Source organism: Mustela erminea, chromosome 3 (assembly GCF_009829155.1).
Source record: "Mustela erminea isolate mMusErm1 chromosome 3, mMusErm1.Pri, whole genome shotgun sequence".
NCBI lineage: Eukaryota > Metazoa > Chordata > Mammalia > Carnivora > Mustelidae > Mustela > Mustela erminea.
The window spans coordinates 79,592,390-79,619,185 of NC_045616.1; the positions used below are offsets into that span (position 1 = coordinate 79,592,390).

The window sequence follows — 26,796 nt, forward strand, 5'->3', positions numbered from 1 at the left end:
GTAATTACTGCCAGCAACTTCTCTGTGTATGAAAGAATCACCACTTTCAAGGATTAGATTAACTGAAGAATAGCTGGCTACTTAAAAATGTCTCCCAAATACCAGTTTAACTGAGTCTTTGCCTTGTCATGGATAAAGTAGAAATTTACTTGCTTTTCACCCCTGTGAAGCTCCACTGTCAACCTAGTAAATACCCATGTGCAGTTGTTTCTCAGTTTGACAACTGCTTTCTCTAATGAAGCCTTCCATGACTCCTCTTATATAAGTGACTTCTTTTTTTTATGCTTTATCCTTCTGTACATACTTCTCAGAATCCATTATACAATATTTTATTGCACATCTGTCAATTTTCATCTGCTACTTTCTTTAGAGATTGGGTTTAACAGAGTTTAAATTTGGTAACGATACTGAATCTCTGGACTAAGAATTTACTTTCTACCCAAAGTCACCATTTTACCTGCAATTACAACTTTCTCTCCTTCCTTCTGCCTTAGAAAAAACATTATGTGTGAACCTCTTAGAACTTCTATTTTAAACCTGAAAGATAAAATAGCTGCAACTGGAGCCAATGTAGATTTGGTGCCTTAAATACCCTAAACTTTAAGAAATGAACATTCTAGATATATTTAAAATACTTTAAAGCACTTATAAATCATCTACACACTTAACCCTCTTCATCAAATATTTTACCGAGGGAGAATTTTCTTTTTAGGTTAGCCAAAAAACAAAACAAAACAAAACAAAACAAAAAACCCCAAACCCGAACAGATAGAAATGACAGCTCTGAAGTTAAACCTTGATGAACTTGTTTACTGATTTATGTGTAAGTTCCTCAGTATTTAGAATTGAAAATCTCAAAGATTATGTAAGCCGAAATCACCTTAGGTAAAACAAGTAAAGATAAAAATTATTCCAAGTATAGTAATTATTTTACTTACCCATCGGAAATCTTTCCCATCGAATTTCCGGGCATTTGTAAATAAAACAGTTCTAGCTGGCATATTAATTCCCATAGCAAAAGTCTCTGTGGCAAATAAGGCCTAAATAATTGAAAAATATGATTAAACATGTATTTTATTAAGCTGAAAAATTAGTTTTGTAATTTTCAAATATAAACATTAATTTTAAAATCAGTTGTTAATGAATAATGCAAAAATAAGACAACATGCTACTCTCAGATGTAATTCAGTATTTATATATAAAACTACCAAATAATATCTAATGTCCCTTGTATCCCAGAAATGTTTTAATTCTGGGAAAATAGTTTTTTTAAATTCCAGTGGTGGTAACTTAAAGAGGATACTACTGATCTAATGTACAAAGCATGAGGTTGCAGATTACTTTTCTAAACACTGAAAGTTACATTTCCTGCCTTTTTTACTGATGATACAACAGTTCTGGACCTACCCCCAGGATCTCTGAGGGAAGAACAGAATCAGTGGCTAAGCTCACTGTTAAGATCTTACCACCAAAAAACTGACTACACAAATAACTGGCTTAAGCACACAAAGGTGTAAATATATACAAATAAAATAAGTGAAGTACTATTAATCTAAATTTCCACTAGTAGGGAAGAAGATAAAAACATCTTTTATTTCATCAACTCAATAAAAAGCTATTCACCTACTAAAAAGAATGAAAAGTTACACATATGACAAAACTGGATAATAACATGGGTGGTATAATTTTTTTCTTTACAAAGTAAGTCAAGAATTATTTGTATGTTTGCTAGTGAATACTCCTGAGAAATGAAATGGACGGTCTTTCATCTTTTACTTTATTTACAATCATTCTATTTGACTTTTACCACCACTAAGTATCATTTATGTTTTTAAGAAAAGATTCTTTAAAATGAGCCTCAACAATAATCTACAAAGGAACTCCAAGAGGGCCTCACCAGGACCTAGGTAGAAAGTCACTAGTGACCAATTCTTGATCTAAAATATCTCAAGTATGTTCTTTAAAATGAGTAAACTTTTTCTAAATATCCTATTTAGTGCTCAGATTCTCATGATAAATCTGATTTTTAAAATTTTAACCTGATTTTAAATAAAATCATTTATAAATCATACATAGGCTTAAGACTACATTCTGAAGTTGTTTCTGATTTTTAATACCCCATTTCTGAGTACAGATATCAATATAAACTTTAAAATTAAATTAGACTCTCTGTAGTTTGAATTAGCACATCCTAAAAAAACCTCTTCTTTATAACTACCAGCAATTCTCCTTGTCTTCTCTAATCGTTTTATTCTGTATATAGATGAGTCCACTCATAGAATCAATTCCACTTTGAAAACTAAATAGCACCTTCTGCAAAATTCCACACTGTGTAGTGTTACCATTTCTTTCTTTTATTACTGGAAAGAAAACCAATGATATTTTACATATGGCCCAAAATGTATGAAGTAATAACACGATACATAAAAATCAAATTGTTGGGCACCTAGCTGGCTTGGTCGATAAAACATGCACCTCTTAACCTCAGGGTTGTGAGTTCATAGGCCATATCGGGTGTGGAGCCTACTTAAAAAAAATAACAATAATAACATTCAAACTATTCATACAAAACAACTCGAAGGCATAATAAATAAAATCATACCTTTATTAATCCTTCAGAAAAGAGAATTTCTATAGTTTCTTTCAAAATAGGAAGTAAACCGCCATGATGAATACCAATTCCTCGCTTCAAGAGAGGAAGTACATGTTCAACCTGTGATTGAAGTATTTTTCAGTGATGTACGAAAAAGGAAAATAGAGTATGTTAAATTAACCAAATTAAGAAAAATGGGCAATGAAAAGCTGTTTAAAGGCATGTTATAACTTTTCAGAATAAAAGCGAAATCCAAACCCGTATTCCCACAGATTAACTCAAAACTCAATTCTGCCCTAGCTTTCCTTAATATGAAAAATATACTTTAAATAAAATTCATATATGCACTCCTGCCTCAAATTTTCCAGCATCACTTCATCTTGGCAACTACTAAAGAAATGAGGACAAAGTATACATCTGCACAAAATAAACTTAACATTAACCAGCTCCAACTAAAAATAAGTAAGTATAAAGCTTACTTAACATTAATATGTACTTCGTCTAAAAACAAATTAATTACTGAAGAGTTCATCCTCATTAACACTTTACCAAATGCAATTACATGTCTACTATTAGTTTTTATAGAAAACTAGGATAACAAAGATGTATAAAGACATGTCTTAGCTCTCAAATACTAATTCAGCTGGGAAGAAAAATTACAAGAAGATCTTCTAAGTTAAACAGTATTTTAGGGTGCCTGGGTGGATCTGCCATTAGGCATCTGCCTTCAGCTCAGGTCATGATCCCAGGGTCCTGGGACTGAGCCTCGAGTTAGGCTTCCTGCTTAGCGGGAAGCCTGCTTCTCCCTCTCGCACTCCCCCTACTTGTGTTCCCTCTCTCGCTCACTCTCACTGTGTGAAATAAATAAATAAAAACCTTAGGAAAAAATTTAGACAGTATTTTAAACACTGAGAAGCAGGGGTGCCTGGGTGGCTCAGTCAGTTAGGCACCTGCCTTCGGCTCAGGTCATGATCCCAGGGTCCTGGGATCCAGCCCCATATCCCACTCTCTGCTCAGCGGAGAGCATGCTTCTCCCTCTCCCTCCACTGTTGCCCATTTGTGCTTGCTCTCTCTCTCTCTCTGTCAAATAAATAAGTAAATAAATAAAATCTTAAAAAAAAATAAAAAATAAACACTGAGAAACATGCTATTATCTTTTTACCATAAATTCTTTACATATGAGAGTAATCATTTGGAAGCAGAATATAATCTCTCAACTTTCATTTCACAAAACAAAATTTTCATGTCTTAGGTCACATTACCGGAGTTCTCAGGTTTGGATGCACATCAGAATCATCTGGAGAGCTTCTGAAAGATTCTAATGACCACAAAACACATCTGACCAATTAATCAGAACCTCTGGGAGTGGCACCCAGTCATCAGTACATTTTAGAAATCCCCAAGCAATTCTAATAATTGAAGAAAAAATTCTCTGGAGTAAAAGTAGAGTAGACATTAAATTCCTCACTGAACACAGGATTTTCATTAGATGTTTTGTTTGGCAGACTTCTGAATTAAGCAATTTAGTGACTCTGGGGTGCCTGAGTGGCTCAGACAGTTGAGCATCTGACTTTTTTCAAAGACTTTATTTATTTGAGAGAGAAGGGGAGAGAGCACAAGCAGAGGGAAAAGGCAGAGGAAGAGGAAGAAGCAGATTCTCCACTGAGCAGGGAACTTGACATGGAACTGGATCCCTGGACCCTATGTTGGGCACTGAGTGTGGAGCCTGATGGGGGTTCTGTTTCCCTCTCCCTCAGCCCCTCCCCTGCTCATATACACACACACACAAACTCTCTCTCTCTCTTAAAAAAAAAAAGAAAAAAAAGAAAAGAAAAAAGAAATTTAGTGACTTAAAAATATTTACTAAGTGTGTAAACAATGCAATATGTAGTAACAAAACCAAGAAAGGCAAGTAAAAAGAGGCTATCACACTTAATATCCACATTTTACTTAGTGACACTAAACACAAACCTGAGGGAGTTTTTTATCCTCATCAGACAAGCAGTCTATGGCATTACTGAATACTTCTTCAACCATCTTCTTTTCTTCATCTAAGAAAAAATTCAAAGGTACATAAATATCTAAGTCAATCAGTGATATACCAAACTTCACAGATTTCCAAGAGTATAGGTTTATAAAGAATAAAAGTAGAGTATTTAATACAGAAGACAAAAGTAGATTAAAATTACTATTTAATAAAATTCAATGCCTTTCAAAATATATCTAACAGAATTCATCCACGAATAAAAGTACTATCTTATAAAATTAACAAAAACTACACTAAGTGCCATATATCTAAGTCTTACAATTACAGATCACAGGGATAATTTATACCTGTTATTGAGGAAAATGAGATTTACAGCAAATAATAGAGGCTGCTATTATTAACTGTTAGAGGAGCAATGCCAAAGTCTATGCCGTTAACTATTATACTGCCTTACTGTACAATGTCTATTTAATAACAGGTAGTCAATAAATATTTGTTCAATTAATTAGTATTAAGCAAATGCAGCACCGGTGGTTATAAGGAAACACATCTAAGTAGAGCAATTCACTCAACTGAAAAATAAAATATTACTAGCTTCAGGAGTTTATGTGGGATATCTGTTTTTACTTTGCCAATGGAGAAGTAAAAATTAGCTCTAAAATGCATGGGTTTAATTAATAACACTTTGATAATGAAAGCAATACAACAGATATTTGATTTTGGGTGATCAAGGATATTATTTACTTCTCATTATATAGGATTACATAGGTAAAAGTATGAACTGAATAATAAATGGGCTTGTATAAAGTATGCCAAATTTTTGGCTAGGTTATGCTACTATCTTGCTGTGTAACTTTAAATGAGTTACATTCACAGATAATATGTGAGAAAAATTTATTAATTTAATACAAGTTATCTTATTTTATTTTTTTATTTTTTAAAATTTATTTATTTGACAGATCACAAGTAGACTGAGAGGTAGGCAGAGAGAGAGAGAGAGGAGGAAGCAGGCTCCCCGCTGAGCAGAGAGCCCGATCCGGGGCTTGATCCCAGGACCCTGAAACCATGACCTGAGCTGAAGGCAGAGGCTTTGACCCACTGAGCCACCCAGGAGCCCCATCTTACTTTATTTAAAGGTTATACCACAATTAGGTAAAAGGCAGGTCTTCCGGTTTGGATTTTTAGAAAACTGAAGCAAAGTACTCTTTACGCAGAAAGTGATTTGACCAAGTAACCTAGCCTTAAGTTGTCACACAGAGAGCCACAGTAACAAAGGAGTTTATGGCAATGAAGTACAAGAGAGTATATTCCTAGTATTTTTCAGTAGGCCATTTGGATTTTACACAAAGCAATGTACTTAAACATTACAATAAAACAAAAGAAAAAGAAGGAAATGATAAAACAAGGTCTTTTATAAAACTGTAATGAGTACATTCCAGTAACTGTAATGTGAACTGCATATCCTAGCAATACATAACAGATTAATCATAAGATTAATCTTCTTACTAAAATATTTATATTTATTTTCACATAACATTAAAACTGTGTTGAAATTATATAGTACCTGTGTTAAAATCTAATTTGGTCATCTGAAGTGCATAGGCTTCACAATCTTTCTTACTGAAACTGAAAATAATTACAGGTTGAAAATTTCTTTCCATAATCATCTTCACGATCTTGAACACATTGGATGGTCCTGCAAAAAGAATATATAAACCACACCCCAAAATTAACTCAGAATGGAATACAGACCTAAATATAAAATCTTTAACTATAAAACTCTTAAAAACTACAGAGGAATAAATATCCATGATTTGCTATTAGGCAAAGCATTCCTAGGTATAATACAAAAAGCACAAACAACAAAAGAAAAAAAAAACCAGATAAGCTGGATTTCATTAAAATTAAAAACTCTGGTACTTCAACAGACACCAACAATAAAGGGAAAAGAGAACCTTTACCCACAGGATGGGAAAAAGTAGGTAAGGATCTACTATTCAGAGTATGCAACAAATTCTTATAATTCAACAACAACAAAAAAAAGACAATTTCATTTTTAAATGGGGAAAAGATTTGAATAAGTATTTCTCCAAATAAGACACACAAATGGCCAAGAAGCACATTAAAAGATACATCATTAGCTATGAGAAAAACGTAAATTAAAACTACACTGAGATACCAGTTCATACCATTATGATGACTATATTAAAAGAGATTACAGTGAGTACTGGTAAGGATGTGGAGTAAATGGAAACTTCATATTCTTTTGATGGGAATGTAATATGGGGCTGCCACTTTGGAAAATAATTTGGCAGTTATTCCAAAGATTGAACACAGAAATACCATGACTCAGAATTCCAATGTTAGGTATACATTCAATGAGAAGAGAAAACATACATTTACATAAAAACTGGTAGATTACAAATATAAATAACAGCATCACTCACAAGAATCAACAAAGAGAAATAACCCAAATGTTCAACAACTGATGAATGGATAAATAAAATATGATACATTCATTTAATACAATGTTTTTTGATTATAAAAGGAATTAAGGAGTAACATGCTGTAATATGGATGAACCTTGTTTTCAAGGTTCATCCTTGTTTTTGTTTTCATCACTTGAAAACAAACTAAGTGAAAGAAGCCAGATGCTGAAGACCACACAAATTATGACTCCATTTATATGAAACATTTAGAAAAGGAAAATAAGAGACAGAAGGTAGATTAGTGATTGTGTAAGGCTGAGGGGCAGGCGAAGAGGTTAGAAGAAATGAAAAATAACTGCTAAGGAATAAAAGACTTCTTTTTGAGTTGATGCAAATGTTCTAGAATTAGTAGTTGCATAAGTTTGTGAATACACTAAAATACACTGAATTATGCACTGAAAAATGGCAATTTTTATGGTGTACTAATTTCAATAAAAAAATTGTGGTGATGGCTGCATAATTCTGTTACATGGTAATAACTATGAAATTGTATACTTTAATGAATTATATAGTACATGAATTATATCTCAATGTCATATAAGAAAAAAGAGATGTGCCTTTATTTATACAATTTTATCTTATACTATCTAGATCTTTATATAGCTTCCCAAGGAGAAAAAGTGAACAAAGTTCCACATTACCTTTTGTTCCTCCTTTCCGTCCCTTCTGATCTCCTTTTGCCAAATCACCAGCATCTCGAAGTACTTGCATTGCAGTATTAAAATTATCTTCTCTGAAGTCACCCTGGAATCAGATTTCTAAATAACCTCACTAATATTTAACTACAATACAAACATTTTTTTCATACCTCAAAACAGAGCTTCCTCAAAAATAAAAATAATGTAAAAATTATTACAAAGGTCACTGAAAGAGTTAAAAAATGTTGTGTATAATAAGTCATAAAAGGGAGAGATATTAAAACTGGGAAAAGCAAAACATAAGATATCTGAAACATGTCCTAAGTCCCTATTCTTCAGGCATTTTAAAACACTGGGAAAGAAGAAGGAAAAAAACTGGGAAAGAAGAAAAATCTTCATTTATGCATAAGACAAACACAAGTATTACATATAATTTTTGAAATAAAACTACATACAAACCCAACAATTCTGGACCACAAAACTACTTAAGAAAAAAAATGGACTTCTACCATTCTACTTCAGTTTAAGTAAAAATAGGTAGGAACAAGCAAGGATGACATTATAGGTAAGAATCGCAATTACTCCCAGTGATGGGTAATAAGGGCAAGTATTGCAGTAAGCACTGGGTGTTAAACACAAATAATGAATCATGGAACGCTACATCAAAAACTAATGAAGTACTTATGGTGACTAACATAACATTAAAAAAAATCATAATTACTCCCTTACATTTTCATCAACCACAAGGTGCAGGCCATCTCCCCCTGCTGGAAAAATGTAGTGTTGCAAAGGAGTAGGCCGATAGTCTGTGTAAATTACATGACAAGGCTGTAAAAAAAAAAAAAGAAAAAAGAAAAACAATTAAACACATAATTTTATTTCTTCAAAATAATATTTAACCTACCTAGAAGATCTTGAAGAAATAAACTTTTGAATTCAACATTTTAAAAAGAGAAAAAACTTAAAAAAATATCAAAACCGGGCAAGAGAAAAATGTGGAAAAATTAGGTCTATTAAATTATACTACCATCTATTCCCTAATCAGGGCCAAAAACATGATGTGAGCTTCAATAATGATCTTGGATTCACACCCTAGACCTGTGATGCCATAATTAAAGACAACGCATATTCCTACATAGCAGTAGTATGGTGACAGAGAATACTCCTTGGGGTAAAATGGGATTTTTTTTGCTCCACAAAGGTTTTTCGGAGCTTTACTAAATTGATCTAGCTCCTCCAGAAGATCAAATAGGTTTCTATCCTACAGAAGCAACAAGGATATTACAAAATCCCATTAGAGAGCTTATACACAGATAACAGTAAGAATACTGGTAAAAAGGGGGGAAAAAGGGCAGGAAAGTTGGACTACAAAAACAGAAGGGAAACACAGTAAAAAGGCTATGTTAACATAACAAGAATCAAATCACATGCTCAGGAGATGCACAGCTTTTTCCTGGTACTGAGGTCTTAGAGGAAATTCTCTACCGTAAGGCCTCACTCAATGAGTAAATGCACTAATTTCCAAACCTGGGAAATAATCAAGATCAGGTTAGGAGCTTACAAGCCCCTACTCTCAGACATGCTTATATACTGGGTTTAAGATGGCAGTTACAAATACACACTTGTGGGGCACCTGGGTGACTCAGTGGGTTAAGTTCAGCCAGGTCACGATCTCAGTGTCCTGGGATTGAGCCCCGTATCGGGCTCTTTGCTCAGCAGGGAACCTACTTTCCCCTCTCTCTGCCTGCCTCTCTGCCTACTTGTGATCTCTCTCTCTCTCTCTATTAAATAAATAAATAAAATATTTAAAAAAAAAAGAAAAAGAAAAAGACACACTTGTAAGAGGCTAGTCAGGTGATTCTGACAAGCCTGTACTTGATGTGAGACATAGTTTCACATTAAAGTCTTCTTAATCCTAGGCAGCATCAAGAACAAAGTATAAAAGACAGCAAAGTCAACTTCCAATGTTTTAAATACTGAAGACATCGAAAAGAAAGAAAATACCTGCTTATGTAAATGGCAGATCCATTCAGCAAACTGTCGGGCATTTGGAATAGTAGCCGAAAGAAACACATAGTGGACATTGTCAGGAAGCAAAATAATAGTTTCTTCCCATACAACACCACGCTCTGGGAAAAAAAAAAATTATATATGTACACACTCTGGAATTCAGAGTCACTTTTTTAACAAGTCATCTAAAATTATTACCTCTCAAGCTCAGTAATTAGAAATATAGACCACTTTCCACAAAGATATTTTTAGCCATAGACCCTAAACGAAAACTACTTTCTTTCTTACGATGAATTTATCCAATAGATAGTAAACTAAACCACTAAAACCACAATGTACTCTGAAACAACAGCCTGCAAAGAGCAGCTCCAGACCGGAATACTTTTCACACAGCATAACAAGAGTCCCATGACATTGTAAACAGTATTTCCATCTCACTTTAAGAAACAAAAGTTAAGGGGCGCCTGGGTGGCTCAGTGGGTTGAGCCTCTGCCTTCGGCTCAGGTCATGATCTCAGGGTCCTGGGATCGAGCCACACATTGGGCTGTCTGCTCGGCGGGGAGCCTGCTTCCCCCTCTCTCTTTGCCTGCCTCTCTCTGTCTACTTTTGGTCTTTCTCTCTGTCAAATAAATAAAATCTTAAAAAAAAAAAAAAAGTTAATGGCTTGTAGAAAAGTTACAGCAACAAATTTTAAAGACACACCATTACTATACCATAAAACATCTTTCAACCAAATCACCCTCATGATCTCTACACCTGAAATACAGATTTCATTAGCACCAAAAGTATGCCAGTTTTTATTTAATGGGAAAAACTAGAAAAATCAATTTGAGAGTTTCCCCCTAAAATAAAAAATCAGGAGTTCCTGGGTGGCTCAGTCATTAAGCATCTGCCTTCGGCTCAGGTCATGATCCCAGAGTTCTGGGATTATTGAGCCCCACATCGGGCTCCCTGCTCAGCGGGAAGCCTGCTTCCCCCCCCCCACCAACCAACTCCCCCTGCGTGTGTTCCCTCTCTCACTGTCTCTGTCAAATAAATAAACAAAATCTTCAAAAAAAATCGGGGCGCCTGGGTGGCTCAGTGGGTTAAGCCGCTGCCTTCGGCTCAGGTCATGATCTCAGGGTCCTGGGATCGAGTCCCACATCAGGCTCTCTGCTCAGCAGGGAGCCTGCTTCCTCCTCTCTCTCTCTGCCTCTCTGCCTACTTGTGATCTCTCTCTGTCAAATAAATAAAATAAAATCTTTAAAAAAAAAAATCAATACAGGATTCCTGATTTCAAAACCTAAACAGCTCTGGTCAGAACTTAATTTAATTTTATGAATTCGAAAGCAGTGAAATGTTTAAAGGGCAAATGATTTCATAAATTATTATTACTTTCACTATAAATACAGGCTAACTCAAGGCCTTATTTAAAAAAACAAACAAACTAAGTTTTAAGTGTGGACACGTTAAACATTTAACTTTTAAATGTTAACAGTACCCCTCCCAGTTCCACTCAAAATTCCAAGTATACTTACTTTTGCTTACAATAGTGTCATAGTTCAAGTAAAAGAATATTTTTTTCTCATTTGTATTTTGTAATCCCTATTTAGTATTTTTAATCATAAACCTGCATTTCTTAGTTTTTAAAAACTAAAATACTAATAAAACCAAGTAAGCTGGGGCGCCTGGGTGGCTCAGTCATTCAAGCGTCTGCCTTCAGCTCAGGTCATGATCCCCAGGTCCTGGGATCAAGCTCAGCAGGAAGCCTGCTTCTCTCCTTCTCCCTCTCCCACTCCCTCTGCTTGTGTTCCCTCTTTCATTGTGTCTCTCTCTGTCAAATAAATATATAAAATCTTAAAAACAACAACAAAACAAGTTAACTCTAGGCTAAAAGCTTTAAAAATTTCCTTAACACTTATTTTACTTATTTTGGAGAGTTCTCTATTAAAATCCAACCAGCTTAAGGGTGCCTGGGCGGCTCAGTTGGTTAGCTGTCTGCCTTGGACTCTGGTCATTATCTCCGGATCCCAGACTGAGCCCAGCGTCAGGCTCCCTGCTAAGCGGGAACCTGCCTCTTTCCCGCTACTCTGCTTGCTAATGCTCTCTCTCTTCCAAATTAACCTTTTTAAAAAAATAATTAAAAAAAATTAAACTAGCCTTAGTTCTAATTGTTTATTATAAATTTGCATTTTCACACCCAGAGTTACTAGTTAAAAGAAGCTGAAGTTAAAAACCCATCAGAAGGGGCGCCTGGGTGGCTCAGTGGATTGGGCCGCTGCCTTCGGCTCAGGTCATGATCTCAGGGTCCTGGGATCGAGTCCCGCATCGGGCTCTCTGCTCAGCAGGGAGCCTGCTTCCCTCTCTCTCTCTCTGCCTGCCTCTCCGTCTGCTTGTGATCTCTATCAGGTGAATAAATAAAATCTTAAAAAAAAAAAACAAAAAAAACAAAACACCATCAGAAGCTGAAGTTAAAAACCCATCAGAAATACTGTACCACGTTACCCACAATTTAGTTTATTAGAACTCTAGCCACATGAATAGTGAAAGCAAAATTTAACAAGTACTTACTCAAAATTCCCAATGCCCTTTTGAAGGAAAATAAATGGCACACATCTCAGGAACACAGGAGAACATACCTGAATCTCTCATGTAATGAATTTCATCAAATATGACCCATGCTACTTCTCGCATAACTTCTGAACCTCTGTAGAGCATGCTTCTCAAAATCTAAAAAAATACAAATAATTTGGCAAAATGTGGAAGTTCTCTCTAGTGAAGAATTTTGGAAATACTTTAATGGAAACATTAAAATAATTTAGGTTACTTATCTTAAATATATCTCATAAATCAAGTAATAGTCCTTCTCTCATGAAACCAATATAAATGACTTCTCAACAGTTAGTATTCAGGCACAGTTCATGGAGAGAATTATTATCCCCTCTATCTACATATATCTTAAGTATGAAGCCACTTCACTGTAATATAACACTCATCACAAGATCCACACTATCTAGGATATGAGAATAACTTAAACTTATCTTCTATTCAACATATGGTACTTTATACTGTTTACTGATTTTTTTCTACTTCCTCTCACAACTTTCTGGCAACCATATCCTGATTTTTGACTTAAAGTAAATCTATACATGGAAAGAAATTTTGGGAATGGAAACTTACTTTGGGCACCAAAATGAAAAGTGAGGAATGCTTTTGGCTGGCTCTGCAGGCCAGAAGTTAATTTATATTCCCTACAGTACCATGTCCTTGTAAAATGCAGGGATATAATACAAGAATGTATAAAAGTACTTGGTATGCCAAGACAGCTAACTGTGTTCAAAACACAAGATATTTTATGTATTTAAGTTTTAAGTAAGATTTAACTATGACTATGGGAAGAAGTTTAACTCACTTGGACATTTTTCAAAAAGTTATTTATGTATTTGTATCAACTAAAATGCAAAAAAAAAATCAAATGGAAGGAAAAGCCCCTACTTACATGAAACTGTATGCAGAACTGTCAATGTATTTCCATGTCACTGACAATAAGTCTTTAAAAATATTTGGGAAAAAATTCTATGTCATATGACAAGAAACAGGATTAGTAATTTACAACTAAATTTATGGAATTACTAAAGCACTCAGAAAATAAAGTATTACATTTTATCTATATAGAGCAACTGATAAAGTCTTATATATTCTAACCGTAGATACATTAATTAGAATTAAAAGGGAAAAATTAGATGAGGCACCACATAAATTACCTCTGTAGTCATAACAAGACAAGACGCTGTAGGATTAATAGTAACATCTCCTGTCATCAATCCAACATCTTGAAATTCTTCATACATTTCCCGGTATTTCTGGTTACTCAGAGCCTTAATTGGGCTGGTAAATATTACACGTTGTTTTTCCCTTAAGGCCAATGCAATGGCGTATCTAAAACCAATTAAGAATAAAGCATCTAAAACCTTTTCTTTAAAGTACATAATTTTTAAAATTCTATTAATATATAATTATGTCCCAACTTCCCCTAATTACTTATCTTAAATGGACTTGGCAGAACAGAAATATCTTGTTCTGTTTACTAGTGACAAGCTATTAAAGTAATAATTAATAATAATTAATTAAGTAATGAAATGTAGTGGTCTAAATAAGCAAGAATATTTAACTATGGTCTATTGGCATTAATGTACTTAAACTGCTAATACCAAGAGGTTACTAATGGTTACCCTATTTCTTGGAAGTAAAATACTTTTGATTCTATAAAAAAGTTGAGAGCCTCTGCCCATCAGTTTATACATATATAAACAATTAGCAAACATGGGAAAATGAAATTTGTTCTACTGAGTTTCAAAAATAAGTTCATCTATATGTACTCTTTCCCCACATGTAATAATTACCAAATCATTCCTTGCCGGGGAATTATGACTGGTTCTAATTTTATAAAAAATCTTCCACAACTTTAGCAAACTGAAATATAGTAGTTTCGTAGGGTTTTTTTTTTTTTTTTTTTAAGATTTTTATCTATCTGACAGAGAGAGACCATAAGCAGGCAGAGAGGCAGGCAGAGAGAGAGGGGGAAGCAGGCTCCCCTCTGAGCAGAGAGCCCAATGCAGTGCTCGATCCCAGGACCCTGGGATTATGATCCAAGCTGAAGGCAGAGGCTTTAACCCACTGAGCCACCCAGGTGCCCCAGTAGTTTTGTTCTTTTTTAAGGTAAATTCTATTAAGTATTTAAATAAAGACCATGAAATGATAACTAAGCTTAGCACTGTGGTAGAGTTTCCTTCTTTAAAATATAATTCTGGCCCACAACAGGCTTATAACCTATTTGTGGAAATAAAAATAATATTCATCACAGCTGTATAAACATATTCCTCAAATAGTGAAATAAATAATTAAGTGTCGAAACATGGTCAAATACACAGTTCAAGAAATAGGTATGAAACAGAAAAGGATATAAAGATGCTATAATATATTAAATAACTGTCCACTTCTGAACAAAAAATTAGAAGATATAAAAAGAAAAAGGGAAGTATGATCCATACTCAGGGAAAAAAGCAGTCATGAGAAACTAATTCTTAGTTGGTCCAGATGTTGGACTTAGTAGACAAAGACTTAAATGCAGCTATCAGAAACACATGCAAAAAAATGGAAGGAAGCCATGTTCTAAGAATCTAAAAAAAAGTAGAGGCTAATTATTAAACCAACAGGTCATCACAACAGAGAAGCTGAAACTATGACATAAATAAATGAAAACACTACAGATGAAAAGTATAACAGAAAGGAAGAATTCACTAGATGGGCTCAAGAGCAGATTTGAGATGACAGAACAATGTCTGTAAATATGAAGAAAGATCAACAAAAATAATCAAACTGAAAGAAAGAAACAGAAGAAAAAAATAGAGAACCTTGTGTCCCACTGGAAGTTCCAAAGTGAGAAAAAAAAAGTTTTGAAAAAAATACAATGAAAACTTCCTAAATTTGTTTTAAAAAATATAAATCGACAGATCCAACAAGCACAATGAACCAAAGCAGGAAAAAGTAAAAAAGAAGTACACATGGAAACACTGTCAAACTCTGAATAACAAAGACAAACGGGAAGTCTTCAAAGTAGAAAGAAAACATTAAACATTGGGAAATATTAAAAGACCAAAATCAAACTTTTGGAGATGAAAAATGCAATGTCTGATTTGAAATACACTGAATAAAAATAAAACAGATTAGACATTGCAGAAAAAAGTTGAATACACTTTAAGACCTATCAAGAAAAGATGTCCAAGTGAAGAAGAATCAACTCCAAAAAACAAAATAGTAAGAAACAGAGTATAATTGGGCTGTGAGACAACCTAAAGTGGCATGACAGAAGTTTAAGTGAGTCCCCAAGGAATAGGAAGAAGGGATATGTTTCAAATAAAAAATAGGTGAAAGTATCTCAAATGTGATGAAAACTATGATAAACATACAAATCTGAGAAGGCCCTCAAACTCAAACATAAGAAACCTGAGAAGAACTATGTAAAGTCACATCATAACCAAACTGCTTCAAAACAGTAACGAAATTAAAAAGAGCCAAACACCCCACCAGAGCAATACGCAAAGAAGCAGGAAAATACTGAACTATAATGAAAGGAAAAGTCAATCAGAACAGATGAAGAAGTAACACAGATGTAACAGTAATCCGTATGTTCAAGAAACTAGAAGAGGGACGCCTGGGTGGCTCAGTCAATTAAGTGCCTTCGGCTCAGGCATGATCTCAGGGTCCTGGGATCAAGCCCACATCAGGCTCTCTGATGGTTGGGGGGAATCTGCTTCCTTCTTCTCTTCCTCCCCCATGCTCGTGTGCTCTCTCTCTCAAATAAGTAAATAAAATCTTTAAAAGAAAAAAAAGAAGCTAGAAGAAAGTTAAGTAGTAAGCAGAGATGTGGGAAATAAAAAGTAAAAACCACACACACAGGTAAACTTTTAACAAGGAAAAATATAGTATGAGATGAAAATGCAATGAATGGGATTAATGACCTTATAGGCAATGCGGAAGCAAAGATTAATGAAATGGAAGATAGAGCATTAGAAAAGACCCAAATGAAACATACAAAATAGTATACACACACAAAAAAATACTACCAGTAAATCAGGAGACAACTTTAAGTGGCCTAATGTAATCCTAATTATAGTCCTCGAAGAGGAGCCATAACAATGAAAAAACAAATCCAAAGCACAAGAAAAAACTACATGAAAAAACTACATCAAGCCTCACCAAAAACTGCTTAAAACCACTGATAAAGATAAAATCTTAAAGCAGCCAAGTAAAAAAGATGCATTATCTGCAGAGGAAAGGGGATTTCCTGTCATAAACTATACAAGTCAAAAGGTACTCTTAAAAGAATCAGAATTCTATATTAAGTGCAACTATCTTCCAAAAATGAAGACAAGGTAAAAGGTATTTAAGACATGCAAAAGTTGAAAGAATTTGTCATCAGGATATTTGTACTACCATAAACTGTGAAGGAGTTTCTTCGGGAAGAAGGAAAAATAATGCCACACAGCAATATGAATCAAACAATCCATCAAAACATATCAAAATATTCTGAAATCATATCAAAAGCATTTCCTAAATATACCAAGTCACACAAAACAAAATCTGTGGGGCAGCTACAGCAATATTAAACATATATATATACACCACTAAATGCCTGTATTAGTAAAAGAAAAGTCTCAAATCAATGACTTTACCTTTCCTCCCTAAAAAACTAGAAAAAGGAGAGCAAATGAATCCCGCAAATCCAAATCTAAATCCTAAAATAGAAACTAAAAAAACAACAGAGAAAAATCAATGAAACCAGAAACTTGTTCTTTGAGAACATCAGTATGACTGATAGACTGCTAGCAAACTAATCAGTAAAAAAATAGAGAACATCACACTAATATCAAAACCAGATAAAGACACTACAATAAAACTATAGACCAATATCCTTCATGAACATATATGCAAATGATAGTCTACCAACAGGAACTTTTTTGGGGTTCCTACATCCCAGAGAAACATGGTGGGGGGCTCCCCCACTCACACAGCAGGCAATTCTTACTAGCAGGGTGTCTTGGGATTTTAATTAAATGCTGACACTCCCCAGAGATAGCATCAGACTGTACAGATTAAGGACTCAGTTCCTCAAAGACTGCCCTCCAGCCTCCAATTGCCAGTAGCAAGCCCCAGCCCAGTTACCTGTGCTTCTGATCAACAGGCTTCAGACTGAAGGTTCCAACAACTTCCTCCCTGGTATAGATCAATGCTAGAGTGGCTCGCAGAACTCAGGAAACACTTATCAATATATTAAAGAATATAAATCAATAACCAGATGAAGAAATATGTAAGCAAAGGACAAAGAGCTTCCATGCCCTTTCTATCCAGGAGCACACTCTTCTGGACCATCTATTTAGGGACACCTGCACATGTTCCCCAACCTGGAAGTTCACCGACCTGAGTCCTTTTGGATTTTTATAGAAGTTTCACTCCATAGTCATGACTAAGTCATTGGCCACTGGCTGATTCAACCCCCAGGCCACTTCTATCTACCCTGGAGGTCACACAAGAGGGTCTATGGAACTAAAAGTTCCAAACCTAATCACATAAGTGGTTCTCCTGGCTATAACCCCCATCCAAAAGTGACATCTCTAACCTTGCTCTATCGCATGAAATTCCAAGGGTTTTAGGAACTTTGACTCAGGAACCATGGTTGAAGAGCAAATAAAAACCTGAAATGTGTATTTGGTCATTCCAATGACCAAATATGTATTTCTTATAAATCATAATATTGTTTATTCATAGGGTTATATATATCACAACCCTACAGGATTTATTGCAGGGTTTATCTCAGAGCTGTGTATTATTTGAAAATTAATGTCTTTATCATAGTAACAGAAAAAAAACCATTTGACAAAATACAACACCTAAATATTCTGTATGCGCATGCGCATGCACACACACGCAAACTTAGAATAGAAGGGAACATCCTCAAGTTGATAAAAGACATCTGTGAAACACCTACAGATAACAGCATGCTGATGGTGAACTTAGTATAAGGAACAAGGCAAAGATGTCCTCTCTCATCACTTCTATTCAACATTGTACTGGATGTCCCAATCAGTGAATAAGGAAAGACATTAAGAGTACTGAAAATAAAAAGGAAAAGTGTTTTTATTTACAGAAATCAAACAGAAAAACTTAAACTTTTAAACGGTAAAATAAGAAACAAAGTTATTTTAAAATTTCATTTAAAAAGCACAAGGAGAACAAAAATGGAACAGAGAAGCACAAGATAGCCAGAAAACAATTAACAAAATGGCAGTAGGTACACACCTATAAGTAATAACTTTAAATGTAAACAGACTAAATTCTACCATAAAAGACAGATGGCTTAATGGATTAAAAACTACACTCAGCTATATGCTACCTAAAAAGATTCACTTCAGAGTGTAAGGACACACACACATACTAAAAGTGAAGGAATGGAAAAGGATATTCCATGCGAATGGAAACCAAAAGAAAGCAGGGGAAACTATACTTCTATCAGACAAAACAGACTTTAAAACAAAGACTATAATAAGAGATAAAGAACAACATTACATAATAAAAGGGTCAATCCAATAAGAGGATATAAGATTAAAGCTAACACAGGAATACCTACATATATAAAACAACTATAAACAGACCTAAAATTTCCTTTATATATTTTTTTAAAGATTTTATTTATTTGACAGATACACAGAGCATAGGCAGGGGGAAGGGCAGGCAGAGGGAGAGAAGAAGCAGGCTCCCCGACAAGCAGGGAGCTCAATGCAGGCCTCGATCCGAAGGCTGATGATTATTAACTGACTGAGCCATGCAGGTTTTCCTTTAAAAAGAAAAGCTACTCACTCAGCGCATACAGTCTTTCCTGCTGATGTATGTGCAGATACTAAAACAGACTGGTTATTATCAACACACTGAATGGCTTCTCTTTGAAAAGCATCAAGAATGAACGGGTATTCCTATAAAAAGAAAATAATAATATCTGCATGAAAATTATCTAACCATTATCAGAACACACTGAAAATCAAGAAATGCTAACCCCAAGAGGCATTCTGGGAGCATTTCTTTATGATTCTATTTAGGAAATACACCACCCAATACAGAAAATTAGGAAGAGTAAAAAAACACCTTTCACTAAACGGCAAAGAAGTTAATTCTGCGGTCTAATTTTTAATTTTGCTAATATACACATTATGTTAGTTACTATATAGCAACATTACCGTTTATCAACAACATGTTTTGCGGTAGGCACTGTGCAACACATTTTCCATATATTATCAAAAATCTTCACAATAAGCCCTAAAACAGATATTCTTTCCTTTCACAGATGGGAACTCTGAAGCTCTTAAGTCCCTCACGTAAGTTCACTCAGCAGACAGAATAATATAGCTCTACTAGACTTTTAAGAGTTCATGCTTACTCCCATCATTCTGCCTACTTAATTTAAAGAAAATATGACTTAGAAAATTTCCATTAATCACTTAAGTTCTATGATCACTTCCAAATCCATTTAATATAAGCATCAGAGTTTAAGTTTCATTAGAATTTTGTTAAACTCCCAAAACTATATGTATAACTTATTATACACATGCTTTTTTCCCTAGAGAAAGGTTGATAACTTCCCTCTGATTCTTTAAAAAGACGGAGAACCATTACTTTCATTTTTAAAAATCTCTTCACGTGATTTTTTTTTTCTTTTTATCATGGTTGTTTACTTATGTGGTTCTTACTATATTTGACTTCAGAAGGCTTCTTCTTGGTATATACACTGGGAAATATAAAAAAATCTCATTTGAAAGCATTTATCTTTAAGATTTTTAGAAAAGAGACATAAAACTATACAAACTGTATTGTCTAGCATACAGACCTTTGCAGCTTTTCCAACTCGAGGTTTAAGTGGTAAATAATCTTCATCTGCAGGAAGCGCAACCTGATGTGGAAAAAAAAAAAAAAAAAATCACCAACTTACTATTTGGAGAACTGATACATTCAACACTCCATAATTAATGACAGTTTGAAAAATGTAAGTGATAGTGTTCAATACAGTCTTAGACACTGTAAAATCAAATGGCTGCCTTTAAGGACAAGTACTAAAGTGAGAATATCAAAAAACCTCTACCTGCGTTTATCTAATGGTAGCATAATTAACACCTAAGTTTATCTCCCTGAAGAAACTGTGTTTATTAAGGTCTAGGGCCTATCCAAGCTTTGTATTTTCTATAGTCTGATACTAATAAAAGCTAAAAATAGCTGACTGGACATAAAAAGGGATGTTACTACACAAAAAGAAAACTATGAGGAATAAAATGATATTCCCTATTTGCTAAAACAAAACTTCTTTTCCTCCAGTGAAAATTAAGATCTGGAGAGCAGCTCATAATGTATCTAAATTCCCAAGAATCAAATCATTTAGCATATAAATCCACAGGGGCAAAATAAAATACACACAAAGATTAGAAATAATTTACAATTATAAACAAAATTTCAGTAAGTATTACATGAGATTACCCATCCTAGAAATACTAGGAGCTTGGGGGTAATTTCCAAGCTGACCCTTGAAACAAGACAGGATTTGGGGCAATTAACTTTGCCCAGCCCCACTCTGAACGTCGAAAATCCATGTGTAACTTTGGATTCCTCCAAAACTTACCTATTAGTATACAGTTAACCAAAGGCCTTACCGATGACATAGTTAAATGCATATTTTATATGTATACTATACTCTTCCAATAATGTAAGCTAGAGAAAAGAATACAATTTAAAGAAAATCCTAAGGAAGAGAAAAACAAATTTATAGTACTGTGTTTATCAAAAAATACCTTTTAAGTGGACCTGTGCAGTTCAAAATCACATTGCTCAAGAGTCAACTGTATAATCACAGTAATGTGGGTAGTATTTTGAAAAGATCTAAGTAGATACTGATTATAATTAAGAAAAGTGAAATTTAGTACATTACGAAACCTAATGAATAATACCCAGTAAAATGAATGTGCTAAAAGAAACGTGACATTCTAATGGCTAACAGACACATGAAAAACATGTCCATCATTGGCCATCAGGGAGATTTCAAATCAAAACCACACTGAGATACCAACTTACACCAGTTAGAATGGCCAAAATCAGTAAGACAGTACACAACAAGTGTTAGAGAGGATGTGGAGAAAGGGGAACCCTCTTACACTGCTGGTGGGAATGCAAGTTGGTGCAGCCACTTTGGAAAAGAGTGTGGAGATTCCTCAAAAAATTAAAAACAGAGCTACCCTATGACCCTCCAATTGCATTACTGAGTATTTACCCCAAAGATACAGATGTAGTGAAAAGGGTCATATGTACCCCAGTGTTCATAGCAGCAATGGCCACAGCCGCCAAACTGTGGAAAGAGCCAAGATGCTCTTCAGCAGACGAATGGATAAAGGAGATACGGTCCATATATACAATGGCATATTATGCCTCCATCAGAAAGGATGAATACCCAACTTTTATATCAACATGGACGGGACTGGAGGAGATTATGCTGAGTGAAGTAAGTCAAGCAGAGAATCAATGATCATATAGTTTCACTTACTTGTGGAGCGTTAAGGAATAACATGGAGGACACTGGGAGAAGGAGAGAAGGGAGCTGGGGAAATTGGAGGCGGAGACGAACCATGAGAGACTGTGGACTCTGAGAAGCAAACTGAGGGTTTTGGAGGGAAGGAGAGCAGGGGTGTTGGGTGAGCCTGGTGGTAGGTATTAAGGAGGGCATGTATTGCATGCAACACTGCATGTGGTACATAAAAAAATGAATCTTGGGACAATGAAAAAATAAAATTAAAAAAAAAGGGAAAAAAAAGAAATGTGACATTCTAAATGGAACTATAAAGGGGAGACAACAATTAGAATTTGGTATTGCACACATTAAGAAAAAGTAACTTATCAAGTGTTTTTACTAATAAATGAATACCTCCACGGGATAAAAAATAGTTTTCATTTGTCTTTTCCCTTAATACCATATATTCTCCTTTATTAGGATTCTAAGAAACTTCTATGTAGTTTCTGATTCCCAGCTGGTTTGATAGTTAGACAACTACTTATCCTAAATTTCAGGAAATGTCATGCTTTTATATACCTCCATCTGTTACGAATATGACCAAAGTGAGTCTATCCAAGAAAGCACAATCCTTGGTACACTGACAAAATCAAATTTCTGGTTCTAGAAATCTGAAGCCGGGACCCCAGATCATGGTATTATTCCCATCGAATATGATCAACCTACAGTGCTATAGCAGATGAACTTTTCCCTTTCACATCTCTCCCTATCTCCATCTGCAATTATGAGCCAGTCCTGTGCATGTGTGGGGACATGCTAGTACATTTGCCTAAGTTCCAGCAAATACCATTCAAATTCACCCCCAAGTCACTACTTCTCAGGCTGAGGGGTGATATGTCTGTGCCCTAGAGGGCAGATGTGGGAATGGGACCTCTGGTACATTCTATGACATAAAGAACATCACTGAGGAGCAATTAAGATGTTAACTTCTGCAAGATTTAACAGAAGAAAGAGCAATAGATTATGTTTTCACATGTATGAGAATCAAAGAGTTTTTGTTTTTATTTTCTGAAAACAGTCTGGGTAACACTATCATATGACAGGAAAGACACTAAAAATCAGAAAAATAGAAAACCAGTAAAATGATCAAGAGTCAAATAAACCTCCCACATAGTCACTGGTGACTTCTGCCACAGAAGTTTGGGAGAAATGGAGAAGAAATCTAATTGCAGTATATTTAAAAATGAATGGCGGGGTGCCTGGATGGCTTAGTGGGTTAAGCCTCTGCCTTCAGCTCAGGTCATGATCTCAGGGTCCTGGGATCGAGCCCCGCATCAGGCTCTGCTTGGCAGGGAGCCTGCTTCCGCCCCCCCCACCCCCCCCGCCGGCCTCTCTGCCTACTGGTTAATCTCTCTCTATCTCTGTCAAATAAATAAATAAAATCTTAAAAAAAAAAAAAAATGAATGGCAAGTTAGAAAGTCTAGCAGGGATTCTCCTAGCAGAGCACTCAAAAGCAACTCTGAAAAGGGACCACATCTCTTTATCTCTTTGTAATCAGTGAAAAATACAATATTTCTGTGTCTCAAAGATATATATTGAACTAATGACTACAAAATGGGGGGGAACCCAACATACTGGCTGTAAAGCAACCTAAAATAAGAGAAGCTTCTGAATATTCATACGCTAATAGGAAAGAACAGAGAGAGAAGATATTTGATGCCAGAAACTACCAAGGGAAAATGGACTGATTTAAGGCTTTGTTAAAGAAAGGTAAGTTACAATCAAGAACATTGGCAAAACAAGCCTCCCTAGCATTGCCTTTTTCTTTGAGTGGATGTGACAGGTACAGACAGGCATGGTGAAGAAGGTTATAAACATAACCTGATAGCCTCTAAAAAAGTAAAAGCTATAGTTCGCTGCAAAAAGTGAGTAGTAACAGGAGGGACTGCAGACAATTATGAAGAAAAAACTTTTGACCTCTTAGGAGCAAATTTTGTGCCCCCTCACCATCTTTTTAAGACCAGAGCATTGAATAGGGTCTAACTTTACTGAATGAATGATGAAATGGGTATTACAAAAGCCAAGCTAAGTTATTCTAAAGGAACATCAAGGAACTTAGGAAAACAAGTGCAAAAGAGGTATTTTTAAAACAAGGTTCTAAATGTCTATCAAAAGCCATTTTTCTCAATTTGGAATTACTCTTACTCAATATAATCTTTTAATAAGACTTATCAATTACCTGTAATAGTAACTTGTAAGGTTACTTACAAGTTTTACTTCTGTAAAAACAGAAGTCTTAGTATAAAGAAACAGTGTTACAGTTCCCTTATGTCCCTAATAGTTTATAAATTCTTACTTCTAAAGGGTATGAAAGCTATCAGAGACTACCACCTTATGGCGAATAATGAAATTGCAACATACCAGTAACCAGAAAAAGACATGAAAAAGCATGTGACCTGTAAAATGGCACTATTACTTGACTTCAGGAGTATGGGACTGAACGTGTACCGAACACCTACTCTGTGCCAGGTCCCTTACACTAATTTTCTTCTATAATTGTCACAATCACCCCATGAGGTAAATCCCATTATTCCAAATTTAAAATTTTTTTTTTTTTAAAAAGTCAATAGATTAAAATCATCTGAGACTGTAGTTAGACAAAATGCTGTGTCAAGATCTGAGTTCAGTTTAGAATACAAAGCCCCAGTTCCTTCCACTGGACTACATACCCCACAGGAACAATTATTGTTTCCAAAGCCCCTAAGACTAAACTGCTTGCTAATGATCATACTAGACAGCCCAAAGCAAACTCCCATTGATAACACCAACTTCCTACATACTCTTTGTGCTTACCTCATGAGTACACCCTTCAACAGTTTCGACAGACTGCACCTTGACTCTGGGCATCAAGTCTGCCAAACTTAAAAAAAAAAAAAAAATTATTTTTTGTAATTAGATAATAAGCCTCTAGTCTTAACTGTTAAGGAAAATGACACTGTCCAATCATCAGTATGAAAATTGGAAAAAAAAACTACTATTAAGAATTTACAGGGGCACTTTTTTGGGTGGCTCAGTGGGCCTCTGCCTTCACTCAGGTCATGATTCCAGGGTCCTGGATTAAGCCCCGCATCGGGCTCTCTGCTCAGCAGGGAGCCTGCTTCCTCTTCTCTCTCTGCCTGCTTCTCTGCCTACTTGTGATCTCTGTCTGTCAAATCAGTAAGTAAAATCTTTTTTAAAAAGTTATTTAAGGGACGCCTGGGTGGCTCAGTTGGTTAAGCAGCTGCCTTCGGCTCAGGTCGTGATCCCAGGGTCCTGGGATCGAGTCCCACATCGGGCTCCTTGCTCGGCAGGGAGCCTGCTTCTCCCTCTGCCTCTGCCTGCCTCCCTGTCTGCCTGTGCTCGCTCGCTCTCTCTCCCTCTGTCTCTGACAAATAAATAAAATCTTTAAAAACAAACAAACAAAAAAAAACCAAAAAACATTAAAAAAAAGTTATTTAAAAAAAGAATATTCAAAAAAAATTTTGGATTACTCAAATCTATGCTGAGAATTCAAAATGATTAATTAACATCTATATTTACAAAGAAAGTACAGATGCCAAGGGGATTATTCAAAAAATTATGTCAGGGGCACCTGGACAGCTCAGTGGGTTAAGCCTCTACCTTCAGCTCAGGCCATGATCTCGGGGTCTGGAGATGGGGCCCTGCATGGGCCTCTCTGCTCAGCAGGGAGCCTGCTTCCCCCCGCTCTCTGCCTACTTGTGATCTCTCTCTCTCTGTCAAATAAATAAACGAAATCTTTAAAAAAAAAAAAAATTATTAGCTTAGTTCCAGTAACAATTAAAAAAAAAAAAGAAGAACCCCTCCCTCCAAAGTATTGCCACTACTTCAAAACATGAAGCTGGGGGCGCCTGGGTGGCTCAGTGAGTTAAGCCGCTGCCTTCAGCTCAGGTCATGATCTCAGGGTCCTGGGATCGAGCCCCGCATCGGGCTCTCTGCTCAGCAGGGAGCTTGCTTCCTCCTCTCTCTCTGCCTGCCTCTCTGCCTGCTTGTGATCTCTCTCTGTCAAATAAATAAATAAAATCTTTAAAAAACAAAAACATGAAGCTGGTTATAAAAACCATCACATGATAGAGAGTACAAAATAAATCAGCTTATTATAGACATTGCTATAATTCATAGAGGTGTTCCTTATTCTCTTCAAAATCCTAAGTTCTTATCTAGGTTCCGTTTAGACTCTGAAAAGGACAGGATTATGGATAAACTGAAGAAAAATCATACTTTGGATAAAACCCAAGGGTTACTACAATAAGCAACAAGGATTTGAAATTGCAAATATATTGTAACCTATTCCAGTGGCTTTGGAAAACCGTGCACCTGAAATATTTCAGTGACACTTCTACCAGCATTAACAGTAGCTACTTCTGTTAGCTACAAGAGCTGATTTTAAAAATTCACAGAAAGTAAATTTTTCACAGTAGTACCAAGCCAAAATATGGCTACAAGAAGAGAGAAGCAAAGCTGTGCAGATTCATCACTGTAATAAAGGTCAACCTAACTAATTGGTATCAACTTCTACAATGAGAAGAGCAACCAGCTATTTCAGTCACAGATATCCATGGGTCTCCCTCACTGACATAAGACTTGAGATTCATAGCCACTCTATTGCAACATGTTAACAGTAAAAGTCTAATTCCTCTTAATATTCCTTCTCACTTATACCTTCCATTGGGCCAGTTTTATTCTTTCCATTTTTTCCACTCTCAGCGATCCTCCTCTTGGGAGATTAACAAATAAAGGCAATGTGGGGGTATTTTTCTTAAAAAACAAAACAAAACAAAACATGAGGCTTCAGGATTCTTTTTCAAAGTTGGGTTCTAAAATATTGAAAGATAAACCTTATCTATATTGCCTTCCATTTCCCCAGATGTTCTAAACAGATGTTCTGTATTTTTGTATGAATATATAACTAAAAAATACTTTTCATTTAATTCAACAAACA

At 35.3% G+C, this 26,796-nt stretch overlaps 1 protein-coding gene across 2 annotated transcripts in view; it reads right to left on the reverse strand.

The window, feature by feature from the left end:
- MTREX (Mtr4 exosome RNA helicase) overlaps window positions 1-26,796 on the reverse strand; it is a 99,467-nt gene that overhangs the window by 62,815 nt on the left and 9,856 nt on the right. For both annotated transcript variants that reach the window (XR_004284008.1, XM_032336229.1), the window contains exons 3-14: window positions 24,651-24,717; window positions 20,135-20,197; window positions 19,114-19,226; window positions 13,461-13,635; window positions 12,336-12,426; window positions 9,712-9,836; window positions 8,437-8,535; window positions 7,711-7,813; window positions 6,145-6,276; window positions 4,565-4,644; window positions 2,603-2,713; window positions 939-1,040 (exon numbers count right to left, since the gene is read on the reverse strand). Coding sequence is in view for 1 of the 2 variants with exons in the window: in XM_032336229.1 (XP_032192120.1) it covers window positions 939-1,040; window positions 2,603-2,713; window positions 4,565-4,644; window positions 6,145-6,276; window positions 7,711-7,813; window positions 8,437-8,535; window positions 9,712-9,836; window positions 12,336-12,426; window positions 13,461-13,635; window positions 19,114-19,226; window positions 20,135-20,197; window positions 24,651-24,717 (1,261 nt within the window). In the remaining variant the exon portion in view is untranslated. The remainder of the gene's footprint in view (window positions 1-938; window positions 1,041-2,602; window positions 2,714-4,564; window positions 4,645-6,144; window positions 6,277-7,710; window positions 7,814-8,436; window positions 8,536-9,711; window positions 9,837-12,335; window positions 12,427-13,460; window positions 13,636-19,113; window positions 19,227-20,134; window positions 20,198-24,650; window positions 24,718-26,796) is intronic.